Genomic DNA, 15,024 nt, shown 5'->3' with positions numbered 1-15,024 from the left:
AGTGGCGACCCTTCTAAAAAAGCAAGCAATAGAAGTAGTCCTGTTACTACAAAGGCATCAATTCCAGATACTTCCTGGTCAGGAAGAAAGACCAGCAAGGCAAATTCAGACCCATCTTGGATCTGCGTCTTCTAAACTGATGCATCAAAAAAGAAAAATTCTGGATGCTTTCTCCATCAGATTTTCCCTCACCTGAAGACGGGCGATTGCATGTGCTCAGTGGATCTTCAGGATGCATACTTCCACATCCCGATCACGGCACGGCATCGCAAGTTCCTACGTTTCATGGTAGGGAAAGAGAATTACCAGTTCAAGGTCTTGCCCTTCGGCCTCGAGTCCGCCCCAAGGGTATTCACAAAGTGCATGGCGGTGGTATCAGTTACTTACATTGTCAAGGCCTACACGTATACCCATACCTAGAAGATTGGCTACTAAAAAATCGTCCCCTCTTCTGGTACAGGAGCATCTTCACATGTGTCTGAGCCTTCTTCATCGTTTGGGCCTTAATGTCAATCTGGACAAGTCAGTCCTGCTACCGACCCAATCGATCCACTATCTGGGAGCCACTATCGACTGCTTCCGAGGAAAAGTGTTTCCTTCGGCGGAAAGACTATCATCAATGAAGATCAAAGGAAACATGATTCTTCAAACTCCGCTGCCGTCAGTGAGGCAGGTGGCTTCTCTGCTGGGCTCAATGGCCTCCAGCATTTTTCTCATGCTTAATGCCAGGTTGAGGATGAGACCACTTCAGCAAGACCTGGAAGACAAATGGAGTCGGGCCTCAGGTCAGTGGAACGACCGGATTCTTCTATCCCCCATTGCGAGGAAGTTCATCCTCTGGTGGATACGCCCTCAGAATCTCATGGTGTGAGTTCCATTTCATCAGCCTACGCCTGTACAATTCCTGATCACAGATGCCTCGCTTCGAGGCTGGGGGGGCGCATCTGGGTCCTCTTCAAACTCAGGGGAGATGGACCCCCCACGAGCAGACTTACCATATCAACATGCTCGAGCTGCGGGCAGTCCACTTGGCCCTCAAGGCTTTTCAACCAGCCTTCAGTCCGACTCAATATTGGTTCAAGCGGACAACACAACCACCATGTACTATTTAAACAAACCAGGTGGAACACGATCTCGTCCTCTGTCTCTCGAGGCTCAAGCGATTTGGCACTGGCTGCTAGCCAGGAACCTGTCGATACCGGCAGTCCATCTACCGGGAGAGCAGAATATTCAGGCAGACTCCCTAAGTCGTCATTTCTGAGAGCATGAGGACTGGGTGCTCAACGACTACGTAGTGGACGACATTTTCCAGCAGTGGGGTCATCCCAGCATCGACCTCTTCGCAGACGAAGACAACAGAAAATGCCACCCCTTCGCATCCAGGTTCTTCCGACCAGGAACGAGGGGGAATGCACTTTTGATCAGTTGGTCAGGGATGTTTGCATATGCCTTTCCACCCCTCCCTCTCATTCCGAAGGTGGTGGCGAAGCTCCCGAGATCCAGGAAGAAAATGATACTAATAGCACCAGATTGGCCTCGCCAGTGGTGGTACCCGGATCTCCTGCAATTGTCAATTTGTCCGCATCAGAGACTTCCATGCAGGCGGGACCTTCTTTCCAAGATGGGGGTGGGGTTCTTCCATCCGAGCCTTCCCTCCCTCAGCCTGACAGCATGGCTCCTGGGGTCCTGCAGTATGGACACCTAAATCTTCCTACAGACTGCATGGACATTCTAAAGGAATCAAAGAGGCCTTCTACCCGAGCATCATACTCTATGAAGCGGAAGATTTTTTATCTGTGGTGTGTTCAAAAGGGTTGGTGCCCAACTACTGGTCAAGAGGAGGTCATACTACCGTACTTACTCTATTTGGCCAAGACGGGTTTAAGGTACTCTTCTATAAAGGTACATTTGGCAGCCATTACGGCTTATCGCAGGTCTCCTAACCAACCTTCATTTTTTCAGCTTCAGGTGGTTAAGGATTTCTTACAGGAGCTAAAGAAGGTTTACCCTCCTGTGAGACCTCCCTCTCCACCTTGGGAGCTGAATTTGGTATTGTCCAAGCTCATGGGCCCTCCGTTTGAGCCCATCCATAAAGCTTCTCTGCAACACCTGTCTTGGAAAGTGTTGTTCCTGGTGGCCATCACCTCTGCACGCAGAGTTAGCGAAATTCAGGCTTTGTCATCTAAAGAGCCCTATACAGTGTTTCACCATAATAGAGTGGTTATGCAACCCCACCCTTCTTTTCTACCCAAGGTAGTGTCGGAGTGCCATGTAAATCAGTCCATCTCTTCGCCCTCTATTTTTCCAAACCCTACGACTCCAGCGGAGAAAGCCCTGCATACGCTGGATTTAAAGACAGTTCTCAAATTTTACTTAGAAGCCACAAAATCTGTGAGAAAATCTGACCAGTTGTTTGTCAACTATGGTTCGGTCAGAACGGGTTTTGGTGCTTCCAAACGGACCATCACTAGATGAATAGTCTTGTGTATAAAGTTATCTTACCAATTGGCAAATAAACCTTTGCTCGCTACCCCTAAGGCTCACTCAACTAGGGGTAAAGCGGCAACAGTGGCTTTTTTGCATAATGTACCGATGTCCGAGATTTGCAAAGCGGCAACTTGGAAATCGGTCCACACATTTACCAGGCATTACTGTCTGGATTCAGACTCCTGAGCAGATACCCAAGTGGGCCAGCCTCCTTGCGGAATCTGTTCAAGTGTTGAAGGCTTGGGTTGTTTTTTCCTGATGTCTGCATAGTTTCCAGTCTACGTGCCCGCCGGATGAGGGGTTGGCTTGCTATTCTATTCATGTGCTTATGACTATTGATGAGGATCCCCTAGAAGAGAGGGATTAGTTACTTACCTGTAATCCTAGTTCTCTTCCAGGGGTATCCTCATCAAAGTCATAAGCAACCCACCCACCTCCCCGGGCAAGTATTCATGTGGAATATATGTATGATTTTTTAAAGAAATGGTCTGCGGTTATCCGCAAAGAACAACTGACCTAACTGTCACCCATGAAGCATGATGGGATCTGGCTGCCTTAAGTGGAGTGGGGTGGCTCACTGGTTAGAGGCGGCAGACCTGGAAGCAGAGAACGGCCCGGGACCAGGGTTCAATTCCCGACGCGGCAGGGTCGTGGACCAGGGTCAGCGGACTCGATAATTCTCGCCTCAGTGCCTACTCCAACCAGGGAACACACTTGACAACTCTGGGCATTAGCTTGCCTCATCTCTACAACGGCCCCCCACATTCGCCGGGGATGCCTTGTTTCACCTTGGAGATACCCAGTAGGGACCATCTCACAGGGATAGCCAGGACGGGTTCCCCAGCAGTCTACAGCGCCACGACGCCTCAGGGCAGCAGTGCGCTTTACAAGACAGATACATTACATTACATTAAGGGCACAGGGCCAGTTTTTTGTAACTTTCTATATGAGTTGGCTGTTCAGCTTTCTACTCTATGGTTTTCACTACAATGCAGCCCTTTTCTTTTCCCCTTAGCCCCTTAGTTCTGTTGCCGTTGTGTTGTGTTTCCCACCTCCTGTCCGGTTTTTGTTCTGCACTAGCGCCAGGACGCCCCTTTGCTGGGGCAGCTGTGCGCTCAATAAATCAGGATAACATAACATAACATAACATGTGCTGCCAATGCTTTCATTTTCCTTGCAGGATTACCTTTTCTACTGTGTAATAAAGCAGTTTTCAAAGGTTTTTCTTTCTTTCTGCTTTTATTGGAATGTTTATGTGCAAAGAAGTCTTTTTCAGCATTGTTCAGCTCTTACAGAGAGGACTGCATTGTGAGTGTTTTTATATATGTATATATACATATATGTAGAGCAACATATATATGATATATGTTTTCCGGGGTCCCGCACATGGGCGGGAATATTCATGTGCTTATGACTTTGATGAGGATACCCCTGGAAGAGAACTAGGATTACAGGTAGGTAACTAATTCTACCCGTTCAGGGACTTGTGTATAGTGGACTGCATGGCGTAGACTTGGTGGGCTATGGCGAAATGTGCAAGCAGACAAATTGTATATGCCCCAGCTCTTCCAATAGCACACCATCCTAAATGTTCTGTGACCCAATTAAAAAGGGCGCTGGCTGCCCTAGCGGATATGGGTCTCGTCACAGTGGGTGATGTTTACCCAGATGGCACCTTCATCTTGATGAGGAGATACGCGACCAACTTAACTGTGGGCCAATGTCCTTTTTCACATATCACAAATTATGTGAGGCACCCAAGGTTCTTAATGACAGACATCCCATTGAACCAGTTACTCTGAGCTCCTTACAGACCTTATTGGTAGGTCCCTTGCGGCATAAGTTGGTCACACAACTGTATAACACCATGCAATCTGACACAGCGCCTGTTGGCAGTCCTGCACTTGAGAGATGGGAACAGGCACTGGGTAGTGCCCTTGACAAAAAGGACTGGGAGTTTAGCTGCTCCATGACTAGACACCTGACACCTAACTGTAATTTATGGATAATTCACTCTAAATACTTACAGCAAATATATCACACTCCCCTTCAACTGCACAGGTATGGCCTGATAGTCGGCTAGATGCAAACGATGCCGGACGCAGGAGGCTGGTTTCATTCATCACGCATGGTATTGGCCGAGGCTCAGTGAATTTTGGGTGCTGGTCACACAAGCCTTGACAGGCATAATGTTGGAGACAGTAGATTGCTCTCCTAGAATCTGCTTACTGGGGTTGGTGAAGCATTTAAAACCAGAAAATAGGCGGCTAGTGCTGATCGCATTATTATGGCCAAGAGAAAAGTAGCACAAACATGGGACAGTAAAAGGGCGCCAAACTTCAAGCACTGGATACAAGATCTGGTGTTTTGCCGAGACCAGTTGGCATTCTATGCAGAAGAACTTCAGACACCCTCTAGACCTAAGGATGTATGGTCACCACTGACGGCCTATCTACTGTCTAGCCCTCAAGATGGTACAGATGACATAGGGTCGCCCTAGAAATCTTTGTGATGTAATGTATGAGGATATGGATTATTGTAATGCATCTGTTGTACGATATTAGACTGTAACTGCAAGGTATACTTATGTCACACGGGGGTCATGTTGCATGTAATACGCAGTGTTGTATGTGTTTTTGCTTGAAATGCCCAAAAATATTTAAAAAAACTAATCAGATGGATACAAATGAATGTTTTATTCTCTAAACAAGTAACAGTCTCAGTTAAATGTGATGCCTAAAATATGATCAGATGTGAATAGTATACCAACTCATTGGGCCACCAGTCTAAGCTCCCAGAAGAAGTACCAAAAATGAGTTTTTCTTGTATCTGCATTAAGTCTCATTAAGTTGGCATTCAGGCTGCACCCAAACATACAGGGTCGCTGTACTGATTCTGATGGATAGTCCTCTCCCATTTAACACAAGGATAGGTGTGTGTCATCAGCATAAATCTAAAGGCGAAGGCAGGACTGAAAGTTGCTAGAATGAAACATAGGTAATAAAAAGCTTAAGAGTGGCTGGCATATAAAAAAAAAAGTGAAGTCTTATATATTGTTTACGGTCCACTGCTTTTGGTCTATGCACCAGATTCCCCAAATGAATGAACGACTGACTAAATGTCTACAGCGCTCTAGTCACCTAGATAAAGTGCCAAGAAGCTGAAAACACCAAAGTTGCATATTGTTTAGCTCAATATGAAATTTTCACTTTTTGCCCTATTGTGAGCTGCTGGAATTGTACTTTACCTTGTGCTGTGGAATTATTTTGCTTTTCAGTGTACAGAACTGAGTAATTGTATGGTGCAATGAGGCAAAGATAGTAGTTAAGCCACAAGTAACTGATTATGGTGATAGCTATATTTGTTAAAGCTCAGATGCAATTTTCATTAAAGTAGTTGAACCTGTTATAACAAAACAATGCCTGTGGCAATTTCTGGGAAAAGCTTTATAATTATTTTTAAACAATTTCACCCCTCCCACTGATACTTTAGACTTTGACACTTAGGGCCATATGTAGGTAAAACGCGAATACCGATTCCTTAATACCGAATTTTACCGAATCGGTATTAAGAAATCGTAAAACGCGATGTAGGTAAAAAATCGGTAAAATTTACCGATTTGTTAGGATTCGGTATTAAATACCGATTCTGAAAGATTCGGTAAAAAAATCCACAATCCAACAAAGAAATACCGATTCGGTTTTACCGAATCCAATACCAAATCGGTAAAATCCGATTCTGTAATTCAAAAAATCGTACCTAGGAGAATCAGCCAATCCACAACAACCAAGTACCTCACAAACAGGAAGTGGGCACACCCAGCGAGGTGTACAGGACTAGGAGCACACAGTGAGGCAGGCAGGCAGGCAGCCAGCCAGGAGAGCTGAGGAGGCAGCAGCAACACAGCCACACAGCCACGAAGCAAGACAGAACCCGAAAGCAGTGAAATGGCAAGCCAGGACAAGGAGAAGGAGGGAGGTGACAGAAAACGAGAAGGAGCTGGAGGTCCTCATCCAGGATGTCAGCCAAGAGCACCACAAGCTGTTTGGAGCCCAGTCCCACCAAGGGACAGAGTCACAGAAGAGACGAATCTGGAGTGGCATTCGTGACAAAATCAATGCCATAGGTGTCACCCAGCGCACCATTGAGGACATCAGGAAGAGGTGGTATGACCTCAGGAAAGCAGCAAAACAGAGGATGGCAGAGTGACACCGGCAGGTTGGCCTTACAGGTGGAGGCAAAAGCTGAGCCCCAGCACCAACACCACTTGAACTGATGGTGGAGTCCACCATCCAGCCGGAGAGTGTGAGCGGCGTGGGAGACGCGGACACCTCCACCCGAGCAGCAAGAGAACAAGGTAAGAAGCATGCCCAACATGCTGTACTACCCCCTCCCCTACCCCAATCCCCATAGTGGCAAAGGGACACCCACTCCACCCCATGTCTTACTGGTAACCTACAATGCATGATGGGTGATGTAGTCAAAGGGAACACATGACTGGGTCAGTCCGGCTATCAAGTACAATACCATGTGAAAGGAATTGGCTACGTCAGGACAACCACTGTGCACAATAGGCATGTTGTTTAATGCAAGACCATTGCTGACAGAGCATTGAGTACATGTACATTTGTGTCATTACAGGCGAGTCATCTTGCAGTGCAGCAGAGGCCAGCAGAGGCAAGTCAGCCAGGCCAGAGGGGAGCCAACATGACGATGGCAGCATGTCCTCAGGGACCACAAGCACGGCGCCATCACAGCCACTCATTTTGCCAGCACAGCCATCACCACCGCGCCAGGGAGGGCCGCAGTCCCCACTCACACAGTCCCCAAAGCCACGATCACCGACACCACCACCACCACAGTCAGGCAGGAGGCATGCCGTGGCCAGCCTCCAGCAGATGGAGGGGTCGTAGGAGGAGGGCAGAATTGGCGAACAAAGTCCCATTGCTGATCGATACCACAGGGAGAGGGCTGGTGCAGCATCCGATGGCTCCCTCATCACATCAAGACGCCGCAGGGTGAGGCCGGACAGTCCAGTTGCATCCGAGCAGGGTGACAGTGTGTTTGCTGGACTGGAAGGCAGCATGCTGAAGGTCCAGCGCCTGCAATGGAGGGAGATGAAGTCAATGCACAGGGAGGTGGCACACATGAACAAGCGCACATGCTCAGGATGGAGAAGGGCATCAGTGCCATGGGTGAGAACCTGTGTGCGGAAATGGAGAGAGTAGCTAACTCTGTGGACAACCTCTGCAGCCAGCTTCAGCAGGACCGTCTTGGCAGGCGCGGGGAGAGACAGAGGCTCCAGGCCTATACCAAGTCGGTGAACCGGCTGGCCACTACAACTTAAGTGATGTGCCGCAGGTCCATCGCCATGCAGGAGGAGATGGCGCATTGCAGCAGGGATGTGGCCAGGGGGATGGTGTCCATTACCTCTTTACAGCACATGCAGAATGCTAAGGCGGCCACAATGGAAAGGGGGGGGACAGTGAAGAGGCGACCAGCCGTGGTGGCATTACGCCCTCACCCACTGAATGCAGGAGGCGTAGTGAACGCAACGTGCCTGCACATGAACAATCGTCCACACCAGACAGTGGCGATAGGGAACGTGGACGAGCAGCGCGGGGACGCAGGAAGTGAAGAGCTATGGCTGTTTCGATAAATGAGATGGGTGATGTAATCCATGTCCAATTGGACATTGCTCACTATAGTGTAGGTGTGCACAATAAACACCTTTACATGTGACAGGTAATGGCTCAGTGTCGTTGCTCACTCAGTAAAAGTTTGACGTAATCTCTGACCGCCTCTGTCTCCCATCTTGTTCAATTGCACCACCAGCTGCGCAGGCCTCTGGCTGAGGGTTGTCGTCGTCCTCGTCCTCTGAGTCCGTTAGTTCCACTGCTGTACCTTTTTGTGTGGCTAGAATGTGCAGCATTGCACACACAGCAATGATCTTGCAACATTTCAGGGGGCTGTACAGACGTGCACCTCCAGTTTTGTGGAGGCAACGGAATCTGCTTTTGAGCAATCCAAATGTGCGCTCAACCACGTTGCGTGTGCTCCTATGTGCCACATTGTACCTCCTCTCCCTTGGGGTGGTCTGGTTCAGATATGGAGTGAGCAGATAAGGCCGGAGGGCATATGCGCTGTCACCTATGTGAAGAAGTAATTGATCACTGTGCACAACAGCTTGAGGCAGGGTGTACATCAGGGTGTGGCACATGTACTTACCTAGTATGTATCCGTCTCCTAATTCGCCATCAAGCAGACGTGTATGGATGCCACTGTTACGGAAGATGTAGGCGTCGTGGCTACTCCCGGGGAATTTGGCCACGATGTCAGTAATGATGTGCTTGGCATTACAGATCACCTGCACATTGATGGAGTGGGTGGATTTGCGGTTCCTGTATATGTATTCGCTTGCTGCAGGTGGGCAGATGGGTATGTGTGTTCCATCGATACATCTGATGACGTGTGGAAACTGTGCTAGTTGGTAGAACTCAAGCTTGGTTCTCTGCAGCTCCGCCTGTGTACTGGGGAAGGATATGTAATGTTCCATTCTGTCCATCATGGCATCCAGGAAGGTGTCGAAGAAACGGGATAGACAGCTCTGTGACACTCCACCCACTGCAGCTATCACACCCTGGAAACTTCCTGATGCTAGGAGGTGCAGGCAGCAGAGTACCTGGACATGGGTGGGGATTGCGCGGGCCCTTGGTGTCTGATGCTCCAGATAGGGTTTAAGGTCACGGATTAGGTCCAGGATGGTGTCTGAGTGCAGTCTGTATCGTTCATGAATTTCAGCCTCTGTCAATTGGAACAATGTGATGCGTACTCTGTACACCCGCTCTTCACGTCTCCAGATCCTCACTCCTGCTGCTCTCAAGCGTAAGCCGCCTTGCAATGACTTAGAGGGCTGCCATTGTGGTCACACAGATGCATTTTGAGCTGCTTTTTATGCACTGCACCTCATTACCACATGCTCTTGAAACGTGGTAAATACTGATTCGTTATTTACGAATCTGCTCGTTTTCGGTGTTACCGACGTTTGCTACATCGCATTCTTGGGGGTTTTACCGATTTATTTATTTCCGATTCGGTATTTATTGTTTCGGTATTTCCAATTCGGTAACTATGGAATCGGTAATTTTTCTCCGATTCGTTAACGATTGCATTCGGTATTAGGTACATCTCACATGGCTGGATACCGCTCTGTAACCCCGAAAAAGGCCAATTTTCGGTGTTACCGACCGGTAATCGGCCACCTACATATGGCCCTTAACCGTTATCAAGTAAATTGACCATGACTGATGGCAGTACTTGCTAATTATATTAGGGAAAGCTTTCCAGTTGCAAAAATAGCTAATTGTTCAGTGGGCATCATTCTTCCCCCTTGCAGTGTCTGATTTTAAGTTAGTAATTTAACACCTTAAAGTGCTGTGCCACTGTTCATATACTGACCAGTCCCTTGGACATTCTATGCTTCTGTTGCAATATAAATGATAATGTATCACCAGCTGTACCTCATAATGATGATGCAAGCTACAGAGGAGCTTCAAGACCATATGGAGGCACAAGGCAGGAATTTTTAAATGAGCATTAATCTGAGGTGACCATCCTCATAATGTTGGTGTACAGTATTCAGTATAAGTAGTCAAAGACAAATTTATATTACTGCAAACTGTATGTTGCTGAACCATAGAGTTAGATGTACTGGCCAAATGTGGAACTGTAGCTCCAGGATCACAAATAGGTTGTAGTAAGTTAAATATTATTGACAAGCCATAAAAACTGTTTAAAAAAACATTAGAAACTAGCCATTATATATTCTTTTTACACATGTGTTTTGATTATGGAAATCACCTGTGATACAAAATGAAACATTTTAGTCCACACTATAAGTCTATAACTCATTAAGGTGCAGTGTATGATTTTAATGCAAGTTGTCCTATGTAATTAATACTCTACGAGGATTTGCGTAGAGCTTCTGCTCCTCATGATCTTGGTATCCTGGTATTTTTAGATGTTGAACACACCGGAGCAACCAGTGAATTCTACGACAAGTTTACAATCCGCTACCATATCAGCACCATTTTCAAGAGCCTCTGGCAGAATATTGCACACCATGGCACCTTCATGGAAGAGTTCAAGTGAGTTTAAAACCATGCAACTTGCAACCTACACCACCAAACTGGTGTTCTGCTTACACCTCCATTCATTTATTTCCCTAATCTTAAACTACATCTACTATGCTTCGTCCCCTGTCCCTGCAGTTCTACCATTTTTCTTGCTGTCTTTCTCAAATCCTACAAAGATTTCCTGCCTTCTCCAGGCTCTCCTCCTCTGCTCTTGCTGTGCCAGTCTACCTGCCTCACTAAGAGCGGTTTGCTAGCCTGTGCTTTCACCCTCCCCATTGCCTGCATTTTACGTTTACTGGCACAGAGGTGAAATTCTTCCCTTCTTGTAGCTCCGGGAAGCAGTTTGTCCGCTACATAAACATGCTAATCAACGACACAACGTTCCTCCTGGACGAGAGCCTGGAATCTCTGAAGAGGATCCATGAAATGCAGGAGGAGATGAGGAGCAAGGAACACTGGGACCAGCTGCCCCGGGTGAGATGTAGTGAGAGGCATACTCTATGAAGAATACATAAATATGGGTTTTCAACTAAGGTATTCATAGAAAGGACAGAAAGTCTGACCCCTTTATTTTCTCTACCAGCTTGTTAGTATTCCTAGGTGGGGGTCGTCAATGAGTTTTAGAATCATCTAATTTATATGGTCACATGCATGGGATGGACAGGCTGGTAAGGTTTGATTCAGCAGTTTGTATACCTGGGATTGTCAGTCTGGCTGAGGCCTAGATTCCTTGTGAGCATATGGTAGCATGCTTGTGAGGGACTGATTGGTTTTGTCCAGCATTCTCTCTCTCGCTATGAAGGACTGTATTGTTGTCCAGTTTGTCATGGCCTTTAATTCCTTGTATCAGTAGTTACCATTCCTGTGTGGGCTATTTTTGGGGAATCCTAAATTCTCTTTTTCCTCTCTGATTTCATGTCTGTGATGAAAACCCTGGTAGGGACTGCTTCTACTATTTGGTAGCATCCAGTTTTAAAAAGCAGGTACCAAATAACATTGAATTTAAAGATTGTTTTTTTGCTTTGAAATGGAGCATAGCCGCTCTAATTTGAGAGGTTCGCCTGGGCCATAGAGCTGGTGCACTCAACCGTAGTGTGGTAAGCAAGGGTGTGGCTGGTTTGTGGTTCTTGATATGTTTGTAAGTGTATTCTGAAGTAATGCAGTTCTCGTATACATTTACACATAATCGAGTGGCAAACAAAAACAAGTGTTAAAACATAGTCGCAATATGGGGCAATATAAACAATACAAATGAATCCTCTGTTGTGTGCACTGTTTTTATTGGTGCTTATCTTCACAAGTGAAGAGAAAACAAACAGCAAGGGCATTTCACCAGTACAAGGCTTCTTCAGGGCTGCAGACATGCCAAGAACACCAATATAAAAACATAAAATAAAAATTGTGTATCAAAACTAAGAATATTCCAAACCACTCCAAATGTTTCTTAAAAAGGCACAGAATCTAAAACCATTAGGGCAACCCAATATACTTTTTAAAAACATGTAATTACACAACAAACAAAAATCAAATTTTGTGACAGACCAGAGACTTATTTACATTTTAATAAAAATTACTCCGAAACCCAGCAACTAAGGAGACAGATCAATCAAATACAAAGTTGACATCTGAGCCCAGGTTAACACACTCCTGAACATGACACAATATATATATCTCAAATCCCTTGCAAACAAGGACGACAACGCCATGTCTTTCACCAACCACAGTTCTATTTGTCGGTTGTTGTTGTCAGACGCGTTCACCAACAAGGTAATAACGTTTTCAACCATTTTAAACACACCACATTACGTGTCACATGTGAACTACAAAACAATAAATACTGAAGACAAGACTGGTAGTTTCTCATACCAAAGCCTGTTTGTCTTTATACAATATAACACATTAATATTATTTCCTTGAAACGCAGCGTTGCATTTGCATTAAAAATCAAATTTTGAAATTTAAACTTCATGAATAACCAAAATCTCACCACAATAGTGTCAATATAATTGGTACCCAAATACACAGTCCATCATAGACACTTGCTGCCGTTTTAGACCAAACCGAGTATCCTGCCCAAGTGGGCAATACATCACATATTTGTTATTGTCAACATGCATAAAATAGAAGCCAAAACCTAAAAAAGTTAAAAACACTGGGAGTGAAAGGTAAAGACTGCATTGCATCATTCATAAATGGCTGTGAAAATCTTCTTCCATATTGAGACCTTCAGGAATTTTTTCATTTAATTCAATAATAAAACAAGATTCCGATTGCCTCCATTTATTTTAACGGTTTCCTCCTCTTGAATTTGGTGGAATAGCTGCAATCACAAAATATGTCAGACTTTGTCTAGTCCTACCATGATGTTGATGAAAGTGGCGTACCACTGGATATGTTTTGTCTCCGTTCTTAATGGCCCTTAGGTGCTGCAACACTCTTTTGTGCACTGCTAGGATTGTGCTGCTCACGTACCTCAGGCCACAGGGGCACTGAAGGACGTAGATAGCAAAATCAGTTTTACATGAATACTGGCCTCTAATTTTCTATTCTCTTGTAGAGAGGCTAGATTTATACACTGTGGTATTTTTATCATGGGTGCACACTTTGCGCTTAGTGCACTTAATGAAACCATCTTTACGATTAAGCCAAGTTGTCGCCTTATCTGTTGCAGCTAATGATTGCACTATTCCACCAAATTCAAGAGGAGAAAACCACGAAAAGAAATTGAGGCAATTGGAGCCTTTTTTTATTATTGAATTTAATAAAAAAATTCCTGATGGTCTCAATATGGAACAAGATTTTCACACACATTTATGAATGATGTAATGCCGTCTTAACCTTAGACTCCCTGTGTTTTTAACTTTTTTAGGTTTTGGCTTTTATTTTATGCACATGCAATTTAAGTTGATAGCTGAGGTAAATGAATGTTGTATCATCGCCCACATGGGCAGAATTAAGTTAAATCCATAATAACATAAATGTGTGATATATTGCCCACTTGGGGAGGATACTGTGTTTGGTCTAAAATGGCGGCAAGTGTCTATGATGTGTATTTGGGTACTAATTATAGTTATCCATAAAGTTTACATTTAAAAATTAGATTTTTAATGCAAATGCAATGCCGCGTTTCAAGGAAACAATATTAGTTTGTTATATTGTATAAAGACAAACCGGTTTTGGTATGAGCAACTACCAGTCTGTCTTCAGTAATGTTTTGTAATTCACATGTGACACGTAATGTGGTGTGTTTAAAATGGTTTAAAACTTTCTTACTTTGTTGGTGAGCAAGCCTGCTGAGCAGGCGAAACGCGCACGACAACAACAGCCGACAAATAAATCTGTGGTTGGTGAAAGACATGGCAGCGTCGTCCTTGTTTTGCAAGGGATTCGAGATGTAATTTGGACCGTGCTTGAGAGGTCCCATGAGATGACGCACCCTCTGGTTTGGAGCAGCAGAAGGTTAAACTGTAGCAATTGAGTGTTGATTGATATATAAATATATATATATATATGTATAGATATATATATATATATGTATAGATATATAGATATAGATATAGATTTGTGCTGCTGCGCAAGATAGAGCCCGCACCGCAGGAATATTGTTTTATTAGACTAGCTGGAGCGTTTCGACCTGTCTGGTCTTTGTCAAAGAAGACCCTATCCCACCATGAAAGTGCTCTATTTTCTTTAAACAAAAAATGACAAACAATAATAAACATGGAAGACAGACTCGTGGGTATTCCTTCTGCCGAAGGTATTTTCCATGGGAAAACAGACTGGTTCAAATAAATTATCACCAGGAAATAAAAAAGTATATTTAACAGTTGCATTATTTTCTGCAAACTAATTAATACTCCTTCTGAAATTAATGTAACTTAATACAGCTGCTCCTATAAATACGAGCGATCAAAGAGCACTTGTGCTCTTAAGATAGTCTTTTTTGAGAATTTTGACTATGGCAATGATTGTTGTTCTTTGACATGTGAGCTGTGTTTTTTGAGGAAGAATGCACCCAGATTAATGTTTTTGTTTTAGACTATTACCAGGTTTTCTTTTTCTTTTTAACACTTTTATTTAATTTGTTCACAATAATTACTGATGGATTATGGAACTATATTGTGGGATTAGCCCTGAGGGACATCAGCAGATTCGGTTTACGCCACTTGACAACAGCATCAGATTACTATAGAATGTCACATGACATAAAAATGTCTTTCTCTGTATTCAACACAATTAACATTTGAGCATAATGATATCGTACCCGGAGGAATATGGCACTGGCCTGGTCTTTGATCACTAGTATTTATTATTGCTCGTCAATTTTTGTTTTACGAAAATAGAGCACTTTCATGGTGGGATAGCGGCTTTGACAAAGACCGGACAGGTCGAAACACGTCAG

The 15,024-nt window shown here is 44.7% G+C and overlaps 1 protein-coding gene across 2 annotated transcripts in view; it reads left to right on the top strand.

Annotated features, from left to right (window-relative positions):
• The window catches only part of UBE4B (ubiquitination factor E4B), a 1,174,709-nt gene that overhangs the window by 755,975 nt on the left and 403,710 nt on the right, over positions 1 to 15,024 (top strand). For both annotated transcript variants that reach the window (XM_086921364.1, XM_086921363.1), the window contains 2 exons: positions 10,508 to 10,634; positions 10,952 to 11,096. In XM_086921364.1, coding sequence (XP_086777490.1) covers positions 10,508 to 10,634; positions 10,952 to 11,096 — 272 coding nt within the window. The remainder of the gene's footprint in view (positions 1 to 10,507; positions 10,635 to 10,951; positions 11,097 to 15,024) is intronic.

The sequence above is a fragment of the Lissotriton vulgaris genome, chromosome 5 (genome assembly GCF_964263255.1).
Source record: "Lissotriton vulgaris chromosome 5, aLisVul1.2, whole genome shotgun sequence".
Taxonomy (NCBI): Eukaryota; Metazoa; Chordata; class Amphibia; order Caudata; family Salamandridae; genus Lissotriton; species Lissotriton vulgaris.
Note: the sequence above shows the minus strand (reverse complement) of the source record. Positions and strands in the feature narration are given on the sequence as shown.